The following is a 22,774-nucleotide window of genomic DNA, read 5'->3' as shown; positions in this document are numbered from 1 at the left end:
CATTATAGTACACCTATTCATTATGGTTCAGTTGTTCAGCCAATGAGAAATCACCATTGTACCATTATGAAACCGCAAGTATCAATTATTCTCAGATATGCAATCGAAAAACAATTAGCGAAAAGTCACGGAGGCTGGAAATCCAATACTGTCGTAGAAGGTTATGTTCTGTTACTATAATAATTAGCGTTAATTGTAAATAATATTCAAATAAATTCAATTTGTCATCTCGTTTTTCAATGTCTAAATCAATTTCAAGGTTATATCAAGCCTAATGTTCATGTTATTCTCTAGATTATATCAAGGTCAATGACATATTCATTCCTCGGAAAAAATCAATACTTTCGCGTCTGCGCACATCTCACAATTCAGGTCAGTTCCGCTCTTCACTTACATAACCATAACATGAATACTTATGAATAATTTCAAGTTAGAAATATAGTCGAGCATAAAAAGTCGTATGAAACTTGCCTATAATGGTAATTAAGACGCTCGTATGAAAATTATGAAACGAGCGCAAGCGAGTTTCATAAACAAACATACTCGCGTCTTAATTACTACCATTATAGGCTCGTTGCATAATGTACTATTTAGATGTCTTACAGTCACTGTATGATTTGATACATGTAATTATTATAATTACTGGTGGTTTAATTTATTTTAAATATCTCAACTTGTTACAGATGCAGTCATGCAAAATATTTAAAAAATATGAAGATGTTAAATTTTTTTTTTTTCGTTATTTTGAGACATTATGAATTTCATAGATAAAAAGTATAGAAGGGAAAAGTTACCATATTTTAGAATAAATTAGATAAGAACTGGGAACATTAGGCTTATATATTTTATCGTTGGTGCATCAGAATTAGTACCAATAATCAAATACTTTACATTTATTATGTACTGACATGGTGCTTCTTGAAAACAGTTTATTTTGTTCTTAAAGAAAACTATCTCTCTTAATAAAAAAATAGTAAATACATTGCATATTTCTATGAATAAATTTAAAAAATAAACTTATTTCGAATTGACTAACTTTTCAGAGTTACTGAGAGATGAGAACTATAAGACTGGAGTATTACTGGGACAAATAACTACTGATGTCACATTCCTGTAGTTATTTAGATATAGGATCATTACAAAGAAAAAATATGCACATAGTCTTGGAAAGGAAAGAAATTTCTTCTTTCTTATCCTTCAGTGCCTGCTACAAAGTTACTGAAGAATTTTTAATCCCTAGACTCAATGCACGACCTTTCCCATTGTGATTGATAGTATTACTTTGAGGATTCTGCTGGAGCTCGTTCGTTGGGGATGATTTATTTTATTTTATTGGGTTATTTTACGCAGCTGTATCAACATCTAGGTTATTTAGCGTCTGAATGAAATGAAGCTGATAATGCCGGTGAAATGAGTCCGGGGTCCAGCACCGAAAGTTACCCAGCATTTGCTCGTATTGGGTTGAGGGAAAACCCCGGAAAAAACCTCAACCAGGTAACTTTCCCCGACCGGGAATTGAACCCGGGCCACCTGGTTTCATGGCCAGATGCGGTGACCATTACTCCACAGGTGTGGACGTTGGGGATGATCTCCAATATAATTGATAATAACAAATATATTCCAAAACAAAATAAAGTTGAGTTCCTGCATGTCTTAATTTCTCTTTAAGATTTACTCTATTTTGCAATCTGTTGTTTTCAAAAATTTAATTTACAGGATGTTAATCTGTCATCACCGCTTATTATCGTCGTCGAAGCTTCACTTCCATAACAGAGTAGTTAAAGAATTACACTGAGATATTCTTGTATGTTTTTATGCAAGAGGTCACGAAATTATTGGTTATGCCCATTGTTCTATTGAATGTTGGAAATTTTTGCAATAGATGTACTTCCTCACAAAGTGGTAGCACATACTCAAAATATGTGACTAGGCTTTACATTTCTAATATAATATTATAATCAAGTTTGATTTAAATAGAAAATTTTCCGCAAAAAAGGATAAATTTTTTAAATATCTTAATGTTAATTTGCATGCTGCATTTGTGTGGGACAATTTGTAGCTTATATAACGAATTTTATAGATCAACTTTACGATATACAAGAAATGCTAAATCATGTTGTTGTTGTTGTTGTTGTTGTTGTTGCTGTTGCTGTTGCTGTTGCTGTTGCTGTTGTTGTTGTTGTTGTTGTTGTTGTTGTTGTTGTTGTTGTTGTTGTTGTCTAGTGCCTTGCATCTGGCAATGAAGCCATTAGCAGTCGTGCTTTCCAATACTTTTGAACTGTAGTTTCTTCTGATCTTAATGCTTCACAGGTCTTCAAGTGGTCTTCATTCATTTCTGCTGGATCGTTACACAGGACACATATGGGTGAAGCTGAGATACCTATTCTGTAGAGATGACTTGCTACACAGTCATGATTTGTCAATAGTCTGAAGGCTGCAACTGCTGTTTTCCTTGGTCTCTGGGGGATTATATCTGGGTTGGAAAGTAGTGTAATCCATTTTTTGTCTTTAGCATTTGATTCTATTTCTTGTAGGTATGAATGAGAAAATTTTGTAGTGATCAAGGGTTTTATTGAGGAATATGAGAAATTAAATTTAGGCTTTTGTTTTATTGTTGTGCCTTTCTTTGCAAGTGTGTCTGCGGTTTCATTCCCCATGACTCCACAGTGTGTTGGAATCCATTGGAGACGGACAATCTTATTAACTTTTTGGAGTTGTGTTAACATTTTGTAGCATTCTCTTATTTTTGTTGACTTCTTTGTAGCATTTGAACATATTCCCTGAATTGCAGCTTTAGAATCTGAAAGAATTACTGTCTTGTTATATTTATTTAAGGGAAGATTTAATAATTGTCGAAGAGCAATGTGTATAGCCTCTATTTCACCATCATAATTTGTTGTGTCTCTGCCAACAGAATGATAAAAGGAAAAATGTGTACATGTAACCCCAGCTCCAGTCAGGTTTTCTGTGGTGGATCCATCGGTATATATGTGTAGCCATTCATATTGTAAAAAAAATAAAAATTGAGTGCTGTGAGACTAATGCATCAAGTAGCTCAGGTGCTGGACGAAGTGGAATGCCAACAGCAAAGCAATCTACGGCTACTTGTGCTTATGAATGCAATCATAGGGGACGACGACCTGAGTGCTCAGCTGGATCTTTGTTCAGGGTGAAAGAAAGCCTAGCTTCACTACTGGCAAAACGCGTAACATCCATAATAATATTATGATTATTACCCGAATTTTAAAATACAGATGTGGTCCAGGTCACACAGGCTTGTGCAATCCAGTGTTACTGAACCTAGTCACAAAGGAGAGGTTAACATAGATTTAAAATAAATAATTTCAGTTATTGATGTTAATAATATGTATGTTTATATTTGTTATGTTGTAGTTCTCACCTGGTTCCCAAATACTCCTAAAGAACAGGCAGTGGACACTTGTTTGGGTCCAAACCAAACAGCTGCAAGACGTGCTGGCACTCCCAGTATGAAGATCTGTGCCGTTCCAACCAGTGCCTGACCAATGAATGCGAGGTAAAAGAGGTCAGGCGACGCAGACAACACTTTAAGCCAGGAACCTGTGACCATGATGATGGCTCCAGACAGCAAGGTTATGCGCAAACCCTGGAAAACAAAGGTAAGACATTTAAAGATTCCCGTAATACTATCAGGGCATTCGATAAGTAATGGCAACAATGCTGTAAATCAGTATTCCTAGCGGTGACCATTGGAATCTTGTAGTATGTAACAGAGCAGTGATGCTTTCATAAACCTGCAGTATTGAAAGCCTCGAAGTAACCATATTTTGTAAATACTGTCACTATTTCTGATTTGTAGTAAGTAATACAGCCCTAAAAATTTTTCAGTAGGTACAAACAAAGGTGCTTCATAAAAACCAAGTGGCAAGAGAAAAACGTGCAACTCAGTGCTTTAGGGCATTACAAGAAGCCTGTGGGAGAGAAGTCCTTACTTACTTACTTACTTACTGGCTTTTAAGGAACCCAGAGGTTCATTGCCGCCCTCACATAAGCCCGCCATTGGTCCCTATCCTGAGCAAGATTAATCCATTCTCTATCATCATATCCCACCTCCCTCAAATCCATTTTAATATTATCTTCCCATCTACGTCTCCGGCCTCCCAACTAACACTCTATATGCATTTCTGGATTCGCCCATACATGCTACATGCCCTGCCCATCTCAAACGTCTGGATTTAATGTTCCTAATTATGTCAGGTGAAGAAAACAATGCATGCAGTTCTGCGTTGTGTGACTTTCTCCATTCTCCTGTAACTTCATCCCTCTTAGCCCCAAATATTTTCCTAAGCACCTTATTCTCAAACACTCTTAACCTATGTTCCTCTCTCAAAGTGAGAGTCCAAGTTTCACAACCATAAAGAACAACAGGTAATATAACTGTTTTATAAATTCTAACTTTCAGATTTTTTGACAGCAGACTGGATGATAAAAGCTTCACAGCCGAATAATAACAGGCATTTCCCATATTTATTCTGTGCTTAATTTCCTCCCGAGTATTATTTATATTTGTTACTGTTACTCCAAGACATTTGAACTTCTCCACCTCTTCAAAAGATAAATCTCCAATTTTTATATTTCCATTTCGTACAATATTCTCGTCACGAGACATAATCATATACTTTGTCTTTTCGGGATTTATTTCCAAACCTCTTTACTTGCTTCCAGTAAAATTCCCGTGTTTTCCCTAATCATTTGTGGATTTTCTCCTAACATATTCACGTCATCCGCATAGTCCGAATTACTGCAAGATGGGTCGAAGCGGGGCATTCGCTTTCAATCAAGAGTTGACATCTGAAAAGCTTTAGAATGATCAGTGATAGAAATATCCAGAAATGATGCTGCAGATGGAGTCCGCCATCTTCCAAGGATTTGAGAACGTATTGTTGACTTGGCAGGGGACTATATTTGAATTATATAATGTCATAAGTAACCTAAATAAATGTAGTGTGACGCAGTAATTATGTTGCCATTACTTTTCGAATGCCCTAGTATTTCTGTAGTTTAGTTCTATTCTACTTCGGAGACACGTCTTCGGAAATTTCCATTCATTTGTCATATTTACATAGACGGAAACCCGAACAATACTCACTTCAGTCGGCCGAAAATAAACATAATGGGCCATATTCATAGACATTCTTAGCGCGGGCTTCCGGTGGATGATCAGCGAACTAACGTTTTTCGTATTCATAAACCAGTGTTAGCGATATGTTATGATATGAATCCTGTACAAGTAATCACTCGATAGCCGGGGCTAGTTTAGCATGCCCATAGCGCGGGCTAGCGAAATGTCTATGCATAGCACCCATACTGAGTAAAATTCACACATCTTTAGTAATTTACTTCGATGCGTATGTGATTATCAGTGAAAGAGAATGATTTCCGACCCTATCCTTATGACAGGAAACTTTGTTTCGCAAAGTCTTTGAAATGGATACTTAGGTTGCAGAGCAAACAATAAGAAATTCGACGGTGTCATGTATGGTTCCTGGGGTAGCTCAGTCGGTAGAGCATTCGTGCACTAAGCGAAGGGTCCCGGGATCGATACCTGGCCTCGGAACAATTTTTCCCTTGAAATTAATCAAGCCTGCTTCACATGGAACTTCTACTGAAAGCCAGATTTGCATAATGTCTGAAGTATTACGATGAGTATGTTATATAGACTTTTAATATACGAATATTAAATAATAATACATATAGTAGGAACAGTGGCGGTTCCTCTATATGAGCACAGGAGCACGTGAACACCTTAAAAACCAACAATAATCGTACATGTTACTGTATTAATGTTATTACATCTAATACTTTCCAATGTGTAATGACGTTCCTACGTATTTCGTCTCGAGAGAATGTCCCGTTCGTGTGTCGTGTGTCTTTAAATCTCTATTGGACAGATTGACAGCAGTTCGCACAATTTTTCCGTAGCAGGGTGGAATAGCCTCCGGCGAGAATATTTGCTGGTTTGTTACAATGGTTACAATAGCTCTGGCTCGCACAGGTCTTAACGTGCTAGTGACAAAGAGAGAGAGATGCTCCATCTCCCTTGGGTCTGGCATCCTGTTCCTTTCTCCCTCTTTCCTCGTTTTCTCTCTTTACTGTTTCTTTTCAAAATACCGATACGCACGGGGGGCTGATTCTGTTGTCTTTTGTTCAGCAAAGTAAGTAACACACGTGTGTAAAGTTGTGAGGGTGTTAAATTAAGAGAGGATTAAAATATTCCTCCGTAGCACAATGCCATAAGAGCGATTAAGTACATTGGCTATGTTGGCTGTGGAAAAAAAAAAAAAATCTTGTTAACAACATTAGAGTTATTGATAAATTTGCATCTCTCAAAACTAGGCTCATGGAGTTTCTCTACAAATAAATCTAGATCTTCAACAACAGCAGTGAAGGTGAGTCCTATGAATTAATTTTACTCTACTCTTGTTTAATGGTTTTAATTTTGGTTTTATATGCGTAGATTTGGTGCATGAATATTAGAACTCGTTTATCTCTGACGTGTGACTCAGCTATACGAGAATATATCAGTGTGTCCATTACCAATATTTTTTTTTTGTGAACACCCATCCAAGAAAGGCACGAGCCGCCACTGAGTAGGAATTATTCATACCTTGCGCTGTAGCACCCAGGACGCTGGGAACACAAATGGGATGTAACATGCCATGTAGATCATGGACGTCCAATTAATGGAAATACTGCTGACGTTGTAGTAGCGCATCATGATGTTGGCGATGATGGAATACTGCATCCAGTGAGCTGCATTTGCAGTTGAGCAGAGTACAAATATCAGAAGCATAAACCAACGCCTGCGATACTGCCGACACTGGACAGAGGGCACAGGCTCTTGCTCAAGCATTACTCCACCTGTCAACAACAACAGCGATTGAAGATAAAAAATTCCTCTAGCCTTTGCTAGTGCATCTCATTTATCAAGGCCTACCAAATTCATTGCTTTCCGAATGTAGTGAACAAATTTATTGTGAAGCACTGGTCTGCGTTTCAAAACTTTTTTTCGAAGGTCAAGGATTTTATAACTGATCTTTTATGTTGCTAGCATTCTGAATTCAAAAATATAATTCATTTTGCTCAATCAGGTCAGGTTTCTGTACTAGCCAAGATTTTAGTTAGTATGTATTTACAGAAATAAAACGTACAGCAGGTAAGAAAAAAAATTATGTTTACTATCACAAAACAGACTTAAATTCACATCAAATATACATTAAATATATTATAAAGTATATAAATACAGTTCATTTTGAAGAAAGGGCCTTTTCAAGAAATTTCATTCCTGTTTCAGACCTTGAAAATCACACTTGAGACATGGGCCATAGCTTGAAACTCTGTACAGTGGTAACTTAGTAGGAGAGAGAGAGACAGGGGTAAAATCAACTTCTTTCTTGCAGCCCAATGTAGTCTGGCTTGAGCTTTCTCAATGATGAGACTGATTTAAGGAACGTTCTTAGAAAATGAATAGAAAGTGCAAGACCCAACCTGATCGATTTTACTACATTTGTGGTAAAGTCACTGTGCCAATCGAAAGTTTAAAATCACTCCATTTGCAAGGAAAATGTACGAATATCATGCCTACTTTGGTGTCAAAATTGGTGATCAGGACAAACCTATCGTATCTCGTGTGTGCTGCACTTTCTTCAATGCATCCGGGAAGCAAGACTAGCCTGAAACCAGGTTCACACAACGCTCTGTCAGAAGCTCTCGTGGATCCTCAAAAATTTTACTTTCACCACTGCACATCAAATGAGGCCTAATGAAAAATTTTGTCAAGTCACTCAACAAAGAAAAAAGAGCTCTTGCTTTCCTAGGTCAGAAATTTCCACGTGTCAGTGAGGCCAAACTAATAGCAGATATTTTTGATGGCCTTCAAATCAGGGAGCTTATGAATGATGCTAAATTCAATGATCATAAAAAGGATAAAGAGAGTAGTGCCTGGCTCGCATTGAAGTCTATTATTAAGAAATTTCTGGGCAACTGTAGGAGCTCAGAGTACAAACATGCTGTTGAGGAAGTCCTGCGGAGCTACCAGGCTCTTGGTGCATGTACGTCCATAAAGATGTACTGCCTCAGCTCGCATTTAGAATACTTTCCCGAACTGTGGGGAATACAGAGAGGAGCAAGGCGAGCACTTTCATAGAGACATTCGAGTGAAGGAATAGAGGTACCAGAATCGTTCGGATGTGAACATGCTTGCAGACTATTGCTAGCAGGTTACCTCAAGAGGGATGTTCCAGATGCAAAACACACACGAAAGTCCTTGAAAAGGTCCTTCCTTCCACAATAATGGTGTTCGTGTTTCATTCTATATACATATTTTACTATTTACGCAAATCTAAGTCAGAATTGAAACAATAACTAATATAGTCTAATAACTATAAGATACAATTTATCTCTGAAATGTCATCTTTTTAAAAAATGCGATAGCAAGAAAATCTGACCTGACTGAGCAAAATGAGTTATATTTCTGAATTCAGCATGCACTAAATATAAAAGAACAGCTATGAAAATGTTGACCTGAAAAATGACGCAGACCAGTGAATTATTCATGGGCAGAGAGAGAAATGTTTCCTTGGGGGTGCAAAGCAAAACCATAGAATCCCCATATAACGGGGTTATGGGAGACATCGTGTACTCCCTCCCCCCCTGTTATAGCTTGACCGTAGTGCAGTACAGTATAACGGAATATGATCATTTAATAAAGATATTTTCGGGGAGCATGTTTCTTACAGTGTTACATCCATATCGGCGAATTGTATAGGGCTTGAACTATAGATCTACTACAAATTATAACAGGGCATAGTTTAAAACAATCTCCCTCTTTTCTCTCTCGTACAGGAACACATATATATCAATAAAACTACGTAACAGTGCCAATGGAAAGTTTTTTATATTAAGCTTTCCTGAAGATATCAAATGAAATATAAACTCTAATTATTTTATTTAATCTCGTCTTTAAGTTTACACTTTATATCGGGATCACTTTTCCTTTTTCTGCATTGTTGTGCAGTATGTTATTCATATTTCTGCAAGTGGCGGCCTGAACACCTGCAGACTTCTCAACACATGACTACAGGCTGTTACAAAAGAAACATTACAGTGCTTCCATTCATTAAATGAGGTATAAAAATTCTTACACATTCAAAAATTTAAAATAAATATTGTAATCCAGATATTAATTCGTCATTTTAAGCACACAAGCTTAATCATAAACAAAAGCAAAAAAGATCTTTTGAAGTCAATATTTTCTAACGTTAATAAAAAAAAAAAGAGTTCAGACAAGTTTGGGGAGGGCAGTGTCCTCCCATTCCCCCCCGTAACTCCGCCTATGGGATTATTGTTTCAGTATATGAAGTACACATATGAAGAAAATAATGTAAGCTAAAAAATTAAATTTCAACATTTTCACTGGAAATACAGTACACCTGAAATCTGAAAAGTGGTTTTGTGCCTGGCATCTATCTGTACGTAGTACGTAAGTTTATGTACATTGATTTATCTTGGTATTGGATTTTGTGCACATTCAGAGGTATTATTTCTTATGGGAATAATGCTCTTAAATTTCAGTCATCATTATTTAAAAATTAATGGTGTTCTATTTGAAAAAATGGCACAAATAACAATATATTCAAAATCTGTTCTAAGGATTTTCAAGAATTTTCTAACAAAAAATAAAGGATAAATAAAATCCCCCTCCTCTAGTGTTTTTCCCTTTGTGGCCTTACTCCAGTTGACATATATTAAGTCAACACTAGAGGAGGGGGATTCGATCCAGTGCTGTGGATTGAACTTCGGGGTAGCTCAGTGGTTAGAGCACTTGGTATGTACAACCAAGAACCTGGGTTCGATCCCTGGCGTCGGAGCAAATTCTTCTCCTCTAATAACCATTGTTACCATAACAGATAAATTCTCTAGGACCAATAATTAATCTTTCCATAGAGTATTACCATGAAAATAATATTTATATACACATTAATTAATACAAAAATTTCGGTCGGAAATTTCCTTTCCTTTATTATATCTACACAGACGGAAATCACGGACAATACTCACTTCAATCGGCTGGAAAAAAATACATATATTGAATAAAATTCATACATCTTTAATAATAATTTACTTCGACGCGTGTATGATTACCAGCGAAAGAGATTGATTTCCGACCCTATCCTTATGACTGGATACTGGATACTTAGGTTGCAGAGCAAACAATAAGAAATTCAACTGGCTGCCTAGCAGTGGCCTATGAAATCTGATCATTATGATCATTAGCACGATATGGAGTGATAAAGTGTTGCTGAGTCCCGTCCTTCTAATGTCATTAACGCCGCGCCATTATTGAGAACATCAACGATATTCAATACACAATAAAACATACAAAGCCAAGCCGCAAGAATATTATAAATTACCGAGAGCTTATACTAATGTTGTAATACAATTTAGAAGTACTGACAGTGCCGACAGTGTTGTTAACAGTATTTTCAACAGTTTAATTCCCACTTAATTGAAAAATGTATTCAAATGCCATATGACTATATAAATTTAATTAATTATTACTAAATTAAAACATACCTCTGATTGAGGTTCTGAATGATATTAGGCTTTATTTATTATGAGGCTGTACATCTCACTTGACGATGCCATCTTACCGCTTTATCTTCTGGCTTAGTTGCCTCATGAGTGATGCTATATTGATGTCACTTATGAGGTTCAAACCTGTCTTCGGACAGTTGACTAAACAACAAACAACAAATTAAAATGATCCGGAACTGACAATAGTAATTTTCTTATGACACAGAATGGAAAGGTTCCTGAAATTCACGAACCGGTCCGGTCCATTCTGATCCATTTCGAATAGCTACGTCCTTATTGGAGTTACAAATGCAAACAATGTCACAATTCATGTGTAACAAGAACGTGACTAACGTAATAAAAACGAAGTAGTGACGTGATGAAGTGACTGCGGACCGTCGAGAAAACATCACCTTTCAATGTTACACTTGAAGTATGAAACGAGTCTATATCATACTTAGAAAACAATATGGAAAAAAAAAATGCTAGCATAGACCGAGTTCATCTCAAACGGGAGTTATTGTAAAAATGGAAGAGACGTCAACCAGGTCCACACCTGTGGAGTAACGGCTAGCACGTCTGGCCGCGAAACCAGGTAGCCCGAGTTCGATTCCCGGTTGGGGCAAGTTACCTGGTTGAGGTTTTTTCTGGGGTTTTCCCTCAACTCAATATGAGCAAAGGCTGGGTAACTTTTGGTGCTGGACTCCGGACTCATTTCACCAGCATTATCACCTTCATCTCATTCAGACGCTAAATAACCTGAGTTGTTGATAAAGCGTCGTAAAATAAGCTACTACGTCAACCAGCATTGCGATTTAGCCACGCATTCAATGGAATTTAAAAATCCCGCCATCTTTTGTTTTTTTTTTATTTTGATTGAATTATTACTTTCTATGTTAATTTTTTTCTGATGGCCCGTGTCTGTTTTCGTTCTGAGAAGTAGAAAAAAATGTAGATATTACCGAGAATAGTGCATCATTTTTCAGTAAGAGTTAATGTAATTATTTCGACAAGAATTTGAACTGTTGCAACTATATCGTTGGCTTTTCCAATTACTAAGGAGAAATATTTACGATCACGAATTCCGTGGGTAGTCTTGGTTCAAGTAACGGTTCTCTCATCGAAGTTTAGAACGCGTATAATACGAAGGTCTATAAAAAATTTTCCGTACTAGCTCTGTTTACAGAAAAAAAAAATACTTTACCTGAGTTTGAACATCATCTCCTTCAAAAGAGTCTCTTGCGCAGAAATACACCGGTCCAGCATTCCTGCCACTTTTGGAATGCGGCCTCGAAGTAATTTTTTGTAAGCGAGTCCATAATCTTCTGCGATTTGCGCTGAATCTAGGCAGCGGTGTAAAAACTGCGACTTTTCAGCTGCATCTTCATGTTCGGGAAAAGGAAGAAGTCTGCTGGAGCTAGATCTGGCGAGTATGGCGCTTGCGTAAGTGCTAACATGTTGTGGTGGGCGAGAAACTCACGAACGAGGAGTGCTCGGTGAGGCCTGGTCCACAATATACCGGGAACGTAAACGACAACGAGAACGGAAAAATTGTTAAAATACATAATTTAAATGTGAGCATTCACAGTAACGAGAAGCTTGCAGGAGCCCGCGAACGGAAAAGGTTGGCGAAGTTTTAACTTTGCCGTTCTCGTTTCCGATCACAGCCTACTAGTTTCTTTCTGTTGTCTTCAAAAAGTTATTTGATCGTCGTATGTTTTGTAGCCAGGAGGCCTTGATATAACTTCTTCTTCATGTATCGTGACTAACTCAGAAATTCAGTAGAATCACTTTCAATATCTGCTACGTGTAGGCCTTTATGTGACCAGATTGCAACTTTAATTGAATTCTTAAATATCCTGTGTCATACATTTTGAAGATGGTTAACCTATGTTTATGTTGATTGCCTTGTAGGCCTACTCATTAGAGAACTCATTGGCCAATTATACACAAATAACATCAGAATGGCCACCGGCGTGGCTCAGTCGGTTAAGACGTTTGCCTGCCGTTCTGAAGTTGCGCTCGGGCGCGGGTTCGATCCCCGTTTGGGCTGATTACCTGTTTGGGTTTTTCCGAGGTTTTCCCCAACCGTACGGTAAATGCCAGGTAATCTATGGCGAATCCTCGGGCTCATCTCGCCAAATACGATCTCGCTATCACCAATCTCATCGACGCTAAATAACCTCGTAGTTGATACAGTGTCGTTAAATAATCAACTAAAAAAAACATCAGAATGCGTAAAATCGACTTTACATATCGTTATTGACATGCATATGGGCTATTTCATATGAAATCGATCAGTAAAAAACCTCGCATTTTTTTAATACTCTAATTTTTTCCCTATTTATACAAGGTGCTGAGGAGAGTGCATTTTCAAAAATATACTATCGAAAGTAAAACGGTTTTCGTACTATTGAGCGACAAATTTAGCGTATTTTAGAAAAACAAGTCTCTTTCAGCGCTCAGAACTCTGGAACCATTTACTGCAGAACATTGAACGGGAGCTCATTTTGAAGCTGACATTTGGTAGGTTATGTTACGAAGTAATCCTTGTTTTTATTGTATACAGAGAGACAGATAATCTGATTTTACTTACTTTTAGGCTTTTTGCCCATTTGTAAAAATGTCAAAAATATTGAGAAAAACCTTGCATTATTAAGAGGGAGTCGGCATTGTTTGCTTAGTGGCTCGGCAATAAGTTTCGAGGGTATTAAATAACTTATTTTCACACGCCTAGACTTGAATGGCGAAGTACCCCACGCACTGGCCGAGAGCTGAAGATAAGCGAGCATTGGGCGTCATTTTACTCTTGTGTTTATGAAAACTTGTGATAAAGCTAGCCCAGCCATGACTGTTAGACGACACATCACGTGTTTGTCTCCTGGCCTTGCTTGTCTCGACTACCTACAGTCAGCTGGTTAGTTCACGCGCGTAATATTTAATTTCTTTATTTGATATTTTCAATACTTTCTTATCAACGGTGCACCAGTAAAAAATATGTGTTTATTTGTACTTTCAATGCGGAATCTAACCACATATTTTAAAAATATTTTTTCATGGGCAAAGGCGTCTTAATGAAGAAAAATCTAAATTTCTCCACTTCCATAAAAAGTAAGAAAATCTGTTTACATATCAATATAAACTTTAATTTCTCAGCATCAAAATAAACCATGATTTTGATCAATGGGTGAAAGGGTTTCGGAGCCACAACATTTTAAAGTTGCTAATTTTATGAAAATACGATAAATTTAAATAGTTTTAATTTTTAAACACTATGAAGCTCTGATGCCTCAAACTTTGCACAAAGCATTGTATCACAGTTGTCAACGGATAGAAAAAGTTTCATTGTATTTAAAAATTGCGAGGTCAATTTTCTCTATATTTCGGTCGATTTGAGATAAAATAGCCCATATATATATATATATATATATATATATATATATATATATAGTCGTTTCCGTTCTCGATTTATTGTGAACCAAAAATATTCACGTTCACGTCCTCCGCTTGCCGTTTTCGCTCTGGTTCTCGTTCCCGGTATATCGTGAACCAGCCTTGACAGGTTTCATTGTCATCGTGGAAAATCCAATTCTTCGCTCGCCACAGATTCGATCGCTTTCGCCGAATGTTCTCTCATAAACGTCTCAGAACTTCAGACGATCTGGTTCTGGGGGACAAATTCGTAATGAGTAGGCTACGCTCTTCATTGAGCTACGGTTCATTCTCGCCTTCTTCGGTCGTGTTGATGATGGGTTCTTCTATTACGATTGCCGTTTTGTCTCAGGGTCGTACTCGTCACCGGTGATGATCGATGGAGTTCCTTCTGCTCCGGCGTCAGCAGTCGGGGAGCAAACTTGGCAGCTACACTCCACATGTCCCTCGTTCAATTCAGACGTTAGGATCGTCTGCACTGACCCGTACGACACGCCAACAATATCAGCAATTTCGTTGATCGTCCTCCGACTATCCTCATGCAAAAGTTGCCGAATTCGTTCCACATTTTCGGGGGTGATGCTCGTGGTAGGTCGTCCAGATCGCTCGTCGTCTTCCAGGGACGTTCTTCCGCTTTTGAAGCGCCTGTGCCACTGGAAACATTGCGTACGACTCATTGCCTCATCGCCGTAAGCTTTCCGAAGCATGTTCAATGTCTCTGTGGCCGATTTACCAAGTTTAACGCAAAATTTCACGTTGGCTCGTTGTTCCACCTTTTTGTCCATGATGTAATCGCAGACTAGCACGCACACTTCATCACAAAAACACCAATGTATCAACTCCCGATGTTAAAACAGCGATGTCTCTTGGCACACTACCAAATCAAAATTACATCTCACTATCGCTGCGCGCGCAACCCTGTGCTGTCATCTGTTGGCGCGCTACGGAGTTAGTACGGGAACTTTTTGACACAATCTCGTATTGATTCGGTAGCGTGTATTTTCATGTCTATCAGTAATAAAGGAACGAAGGCTGAAACATTTCATCCCTACAAATAAATTACTGTTACAAGCAAATATGAATTGTCACGATATATAAAGCTGTCAAGCGTAATAAACCTCATTGTGATACAGAACAGAGCGAAACCTGCGTGTAAGTAGAGTATCGTAATTTTGTATATAAGAAAATATTCTTTTAAAGTGTGAATCTCTGAAAGCTCTAAGCGTTCGGAGGTGAACGACCTGTTTTTGTGAGGGAAACTCTAGTACTTAAATTAAAGTCTGTAGCTGGACATAAAATTAGGTTGATTGGTGTTCCTTAAAAAAGCCTTCGTGACGTAGGTGCCTTCGTGATTTTTAATTATGGCCACCTTTACATTAATAAATGCATCATAATCAATCAGTTAAATGAAACAATAATGAATGAATAATTTATTCATCGTCAGAGACTGTCAGGAGTCAAACGATTTAAGGATAAACTAAGGAAGTATTTATCAATTAATTGTGGTTACCAGTAGTAGTTGTTTCAATTTTTATAATTTTAATGCTTATTCAAATAATAATAATAATAATAATAATAATAATAATAATAATAATAATAATAATAATAAATATTCAAATTACCTCATGAGACTATCATTACTATTATAGTTGTTATTGGACAGGGCAAGTAGCACGTATGGGTGAATCCAGAAATGCATATCGTCGTTGTTCCTGCAGTAACTCTTGTGTGCAAAAAAATAAAATTTTTCAGTAGGAAGAGAAAACACATTTATTCATCCTATGGCAGCCGTACATAGGAGACTGTGAATTCTTACATTTTCGAAACAAAGAAATATAATTACATATAGGAGATTTTATTATTTGCTGTATCACTATTTAAGTTATTTAATAGAGCAAAAATCTGAAAATCGATAAATATGTCACATAGGAGTTATTGCAGGAACAACGACGATATAGAGTGTTAGTTGGGAGACCTGAGGGAACAAAACCGTTGGGAAGGACGAGATGTAGACGGGAAGATAATATTAAAATGGTTTTGAGGGAGTTGAGATATGATGCCAGGGACTGGATTAATCTTGTTCAGTATAGGGACTGATGGCGGTCTTATGTGAGGGCGGCAATGAACCTCCGGGTTCTTTAAAAACCATTTGTATTATTGTTAATAATAATAATAATAATAATAATAATAATAATAATAATAATAATAATAATAATATGCCAGAAGAAAGATTACCTAAAATGGTGCTGGAATAGAGTCCGCCTGGGAGAAGAAGGAAAGGGAGACCTCAAAATTCATGGTTACAAGAGATCAGAAGAGGGATGAGAGACTGCAGACTGAACGACATGGATTGGATGGACAGAGAAGAGTGGAGAACAAGAATAAGACTTTATGCACAGAAAGATGTGCAAACATTAGAAATCTGTATATCTATACTAATAATAAATCTGTAGCCGAAATTTTTCTGGTAATTTTCGATTTTCCAAAAATAATTGGTCCTAACATATATAATTAACCATCCTGAAACCGAAAATAGCTTTTTTGAAATTTTTGTTTGTCTGTCTGTCTGTCTGTATGTTTGTTACCTTTTCACGCGATAATGGCTCAACCGATTTCGATGAAAATTCGAATATAAATTAAATTCGTTGTAACTTAGATTATAGGCTATATGGCATTCAAAATACATTATTTAAAAGAGGGGTTATAAGGGGGCTTGAATTAAATAAATCGAAATATCTCGCTTATTATTGATTTTTATGAAAAATGTTACGTAACAAAAGTTTCTTTAAAAATCATTTCCGATAAGTTTTATTCTTCGAAAAATTTTGATTGGACTGATATTTAATGAGATAAATGAGTTTTAAAATTAAAATAACTGCCATCTAAGGCCGTGTAATGAAATAAACAAATGACTTCGTCTATAAGGGGCCTTGGTCAACAACAATCGAAAGCTATGAATCATAGCCTACAGAAAATGTTTCTGTGTTTGTATGAAGCAATATCGGAAGCTAAATTAACCGATTTGTATAATTAATTATTATTTCACCATTGGAAAGTGTAGTTTCTCTGTATGGACATAATGCTATAATGTTATTACAGTAACTTGTGAGTGAATTGAGGACAGGTAAGATTAAAATAGCTTCTTATGCACAAAAAACTTGATAGGCTATTCTGTGTATTCGTTTCCTGTATTTCTTAAAATAATGTTTATGCCAGAGAATTAACGAACAACGAGAGTGTATTGATTTAGTATGCAGTAATAATATGTTAGCTTAGCATTTCATTATTTTATAATCCAAATTTTAACTATGCTCAATTGAGTCGAGTTAAAATACATAAAATACATATGTATTAAATGCAATGCAAAAAATTTGGCTAATGAGCCAAGCAGATTATGTTGCCCTGTTGTAAAATAAAATTTGTTCCTCCTGAGATTCAAGATCCCCCATAACAAATTGAAAACTTACTTATCGGGGTACATCCGTTATCAACACACTTTTTATATAATATAATATAATATAATATAATATAATATAATATAATATAATATAATATAATATAATATAATATAATTTAAGTTATTTGAAGGGTTCAGAACCATAGTGGGCCAAGCGCCATTTACTGAATACGTAGAAAACAAGAGTTAAAATTAAGTTATTACCATAATTCAATGGAAACCTATAACAAGTAAAATAAAGTACACACATTAAATGTAAATGATGTCAATGTTCATTGAACTATGGATGCATGTAATAAAAATTAAGAAACATGTTAAAGGAATTGCCATTGCACCAAATGAGTGTGTCTGGACCAAAATGATTCCATTTTAATTATTTAAATATAATTTAAATTAAGTAACATATTAAACGATTTATCCTTCTATCAAACACGAATATTCCCTGGATCAAATGTCCTATTTTAATTATGTAATTACTTTATATTTATTTCTAACGGGTGCAGCGGAGCGCACGGGTACGGCCAGTAAATAAATAAATAAATATTATTATTATTATTATTATTATTATTATTATTATTATTATTATCATTATTAACTTCATTAATCAGTCATGGAACAACATTTATTTGAACTCAGTTTTCATACGTTACATTTCAGTTAGCCTATCGTATACAAGTGTTCTTCCGAACTGAGTACTTTCTATCACGAGAATTCTTGCTTTCTATAGATTGAGATTATACGTCACTCAGCTTGAACATTCGTCTGATATTCCCTTTTGCAGTTGTTGCACTTAACCACTTGCTTTAACCAGTTAATGTTTACCGGCTGTTTCTTTCACGTCACGTAGGTTACAGCTGAGCTAATGTACTTCATTTTCCATTTTCAAAACAACTGTGATATTTCTTAATCAAAATATTCACTTGAACTGTAAGATTGCTAATTGTTATTAACCCAAACTACTGAAAATAAATGGCAGAAAGAATATAGTACAGAGTAAAAAGTTCCTTAATACTGTAGCTCTAGAATTAACAATGCAGGCTCTCAAAATATTTCTTCAACAATTGCTCCTTGCTACATTAACAGCTGATCTCAAGTGCTGCAAACTTTAGGGAAAAAGTACCTATTATTTTTAGATCGGTCCACACCTGTGGAGTAACGGTCAGCACGTCTCGCCGCGAAACCAGGTGGCCCGGGTTCGAATCCCAGTGGGGGCAAGTTGCCTGGTTGAGGTTTTTTCCGGGATTTTCCCTCAACCCAATACGAGCAAATTCTGGGTAACTTTCGGTACTGGACTCCGGAGTCATTTCACCGGCATTATCACCTTCATTTCATTCAGACGCTAATTAACCTGAGATGTTGATACAGCGTCGTAAAATAACTCTCAATAATAAAAAAAACTTTTAGATTCAATGCCCATACAACTTGTAAAATATTTTCCTTTTGAAAATAAAACATTAGAATATTTAAATTTGGCCAGCCTCATGGTCTAGTGGTCAGAGCTTCTGGCTATAGTTCATGAGGTCCCGGGTTCGATTCCCGGTTAGAGCAGGCTTATTCCTGTGTTCGTCCATGGTCTGGAATTTAGGTTAAGTCTAGATTTAAGACCTCTCCTGGCACCACATTATCATAATCATCCTATCATATCATCGGGGTAAAGTAACTCCGCCTTCCAGGCGCCCCAACTTCAGAAGTGGGTTACAACTAAGCCATGGCCAGGAGAGAAGACCAGAAATGTCGAAAGACAACCTGGTGCCATTGGATAAAAAATATATATATTTATTTAAATTTAGAGTCTTACACTAATAAAATAAACAAATATTTCTGAAAAAGACTTTTTCATTGAAATTCCCAGTTTTCCTGGAATGACCATAAAGTAATCTACGGACTCTTGTTTATAAATCGGAATAATGTTTCATAAATCAATTTTTCCTGTCGACATCCGGAATTCTTAGAAGAATGTTGTGGTTGTTCCTTGACAAGAAACTTCCGTCTCACACTGACCAAATTTTTGGAAATAAACTGAAGATGTCATTGATTTAAAATAATGCAGAAAATTATTGTGCCTTAGTTATTAATTTATTTATTCTCTATAGCTGTACATGGTTTTTATTTCTCCCCCTGACCCTTCTTCCAAATTCTCTGTCGCTACTTTTGCTAGATAGCTACTGACTGTTCTTCAGAGTTGAAGACATTTGAATACTACTTCATGTTTACACATATTCCGGCTGCAAATGGACTGCAAGTGTCGAAACATGTTTGTGAGATTGCTGAATTTGTTCCCTTATTGCAGTGTTCCGCAACCGGTGTGCCTTTACAAGATGAAAGGTGTGACGCGAAAATTAATTGAAATTAAAATGATGTGTTGACAAAACATGCCCAATCCCCAAGTGTGTTTGTGTGGTGAAAATCTCAGTAATGCTATGGTTCCCAGTAAATTGAAATGCCATTTGGTAACAAAACATTCTTTTGTGCGAGATCGTGCGTATTTGCTTGTTTTCCGCACAGAACCAATACGCGGTAAGTGCGAAATACCACATTCAGTATTCCCAACGTAACACACATAACAATTTCCCTCTTCTTACCGCTTAAGCGCGACATTCATTTTACTGCTTTAGGCTTTTAACATATTATTTTTAGAGACGTTTAACATAGTAATAATTATAAATTGGAAACTTACCACTGCAATTTCACCTAAATTGCAATGTTAATTATTGTTTTTAAATATTTTTAAAAATTAAGTAAAGTCTACTACTCCACGAAACTTATTGCATTCCTGATACAAGTAACATTAAGGAAGCCGTGAAAAAATCAACAAGATTCCAGATGCCGATGTTATTACTGCAATATGTTATATAAATAGTATTGTTAAAATATTAAAATGAAAAGTAAATCATTACATAACCTTACCGTTTGTTTTAAGTTCGCATTTATAAACTGGGGGGTAAAAAAAGACAGACGTATATCACGGCCTGCTGGAGTATAGTAAACACAGAAAACATTTTATAGCAACGATGTTGAAGAAAGATATTTTGGTTTTCCGAAGTTGCCGTCATTAAACAGAAACCAACATGGAGATTTCATTGCAACTAATTAGAAATTCGTCTTTCAGGTATGTAATAAACGATCTTCGCACAAAATAATGTACGATACACGAGCGGTATGTTTGTTTTCATGTTCTCGGAAATTAAAAAAGTTCAACTACGTTTCGCTTTTTCAATCTTTTCCTCGAACATGAAAACGTCAACAAACCGCTCTTGTAACGTATATTACTATTCTGTCAGACAAAGATGTAGCCTAAATTATTATCGTCGGTTGTTGGAACAAAATAAAAAAAACAAGTGACGCTCATGACGATGTCGGTACAGGTTTCACAAAAAGTACAGGAAGCTAGCTATAAGGTAGTCGAACTTATCGTAAAGGCAAAAAAAAAAAAAAAAAAAAAAAAAAAAAAAAAAAAAAACACACATAATAGCTGAAACGTTGTTAATGCCTAAAAATCGGTTGTTTGAGATGTTATCAAATGTATGGCCCCTTGCTGACGATAATGAAGTGTTGATGGACTCAACTAAAGAACATTTAGTAATCTTGCAGCAGAAGTTCAAGAATTATTTCGGAGCGAGTGTTCAAGATTTTTACTGGGTTCGTGATTCATTCCTTGTGAAGTCAAAACATCTTCCGAATAATATACTCGTACAAGAGGAACTAGCAGACTTAAAAGCAGACAGAATATTGAAATTAAAACTTCTCGAAGTGCCTTTGGAAACATTTTGGTTGTCAATAAGGAGTGAATACCCGGCTATCTCCGAGATAGCAGTTAATATGTTATTGCCATTTTCAACTATATATGTGTGTGAACTAGGCTTATCGACGTTAACTAAAAATTAAAACCTCAAAGAGGGAGAGACTCAAATCCATCGATGAAGAAATGAGGCTTGCACTGTTAACGATTCCGCCACAGATCAGCCACTTGTGTGCATCTAAGCAGGCCCATTGGAGTTATTTACTTTAATATTAGTAATAAAAATAAGGTAGGTGTCCCTGATATGGCCATGCTAAGGTTTGAGAATTTTTCTAGCCGCCATTTTGAAAAAATGTAAACCACTTTTTTCTTACTCGTTCTCAGTCTAATGGACTTTCTTAAAACAATTTCCTTTCCCCATAAAAATAGCTTTAATTGTCCAAAAAGTCCCAAATTTCAAAAGTCTACCTACTGGCAATATCAGGAACACGTGCACATGATATGGCCACCCTTGTTCCATGTTCTATAAATCGTGATCGTTTTCAGTTTGATAGCGCAGTTGTGCTAAAATTAAATAATTTTGGTGTAAAATTAAATAATTTTGGTGACAGTTAATAATCTTTTTTATAATTCAAAAGTATAGTCAAAACAGGGTTTTCCATAAAAAATTAAGTTGTCTTTCTTAAAATACAAAATTTTTGCGTAATCCCAGCTATAAGGCATGTAAATTTGTCAGGTGAAAAAATAAAAGTGAATGAACTTGATATGGCCATGGTGCATTTGATATGGCCATATCAGGAGCAGGTAAGCTTTCACGAAACTCGTTTGATTATGAACAACTCGTAAAAGATACGCCAGCAACGACAACACCAATCAACAGAACATTAAAAACTGAATGGAGTACGATGGTTTTCATGAACAAGTCTTTGAAAAACATGCATAAAACAAAGGAGATTTACCAGAGAAAAATAAGAAGAGGTCACATGAAAACCGCAAAACAGGCAACTGACGCCATATTGCTCAACCTAACTGGATGGAAAACGATCAAGTGACATACCAGGATGTCCTTTCACTGGATGCTGCTGCAATTTAGCAGACTTTTTGGTTAACTAACTCACAATAGCGGGGTGGCCATATCAGGAACATGGCCATAACAGGAGCACCCACCTTACGTATTTTCTACAGTGAATTAAAGTTCATAAATACTTAATAAATGCAAAAGTCGATTTCTGTTTATAACAACGACAATAATAATAATAATAATAATAATAATAATAATAATAATAATAATAATAATAATAATAATAATAATAAATTTAATTACGTTACTTACTTACTGGCTTTTAAGGAACCCGGAGGTTCATTGCCGCCCTCACATAAGCCCGCCATTGGTCCCTATCCTGAGCAAGATGAATCCAGTCTCTACCATCATATCCCACCTCCCTCAAATCCATTTTAATATTATCTTCCCATCTACGTCTCGGCCTCCCTAAAGGTCTTTTCCCCTCTGGCCTCCCAACTAACACTCTATA

At 36.3% G+C, this 22,774-nt stretch overlaps 1 protein-coding gene across 1 annotated transcript in view; it reads right to left on the bottom strand.

The window, feature by feature from the left end:
• LOC138695017 (choline/ethanolamine transporter flvcr2a-like) overlaps nucleotides 1-22,774 on the bottom strand; it is a 74,639-nt gene that overhangs the window by 12,746 nt on the left and 39,119 nt on the right. The window contains exons 2-3 of the mRNA XM_069819305.1: nucleotides 6,647-6,900; nucleotides 3,401-3,625 (exon numbers count right to left, since the gene is read on the bottom strand). Of these exons, the coding sequence (XP_069675406.1) occupies nucleotides 3,401-3,625; nucleotides 6,647-6,892 (471 nt within the window). The 5' untranslated portion in view covers nucleotides 6,893-6,900. The remainder of the gene's footprint in view (nucleotides 1-3,400; nucleotides 3,626-6,646; nucleotides 6,901-22,774) is intronic.

This window comes from Periplaneta americana, chromosome 2, assembly GCF_040183065.1.
Source record: "Periplaneta americana isolate PAMFEO1 chromosome 2, P.americana_PAMFEO1_priV1, whole genome shotgun sequence".
NCBI lineage: Eukaryota > Metazoa > Arthropoda > Insecta > Blattodea > Blattidae > Periplaneta > Periplaneta americana.
This window is presented reverse-complemented; position numbering and strand designations above follow the sequence as displayed.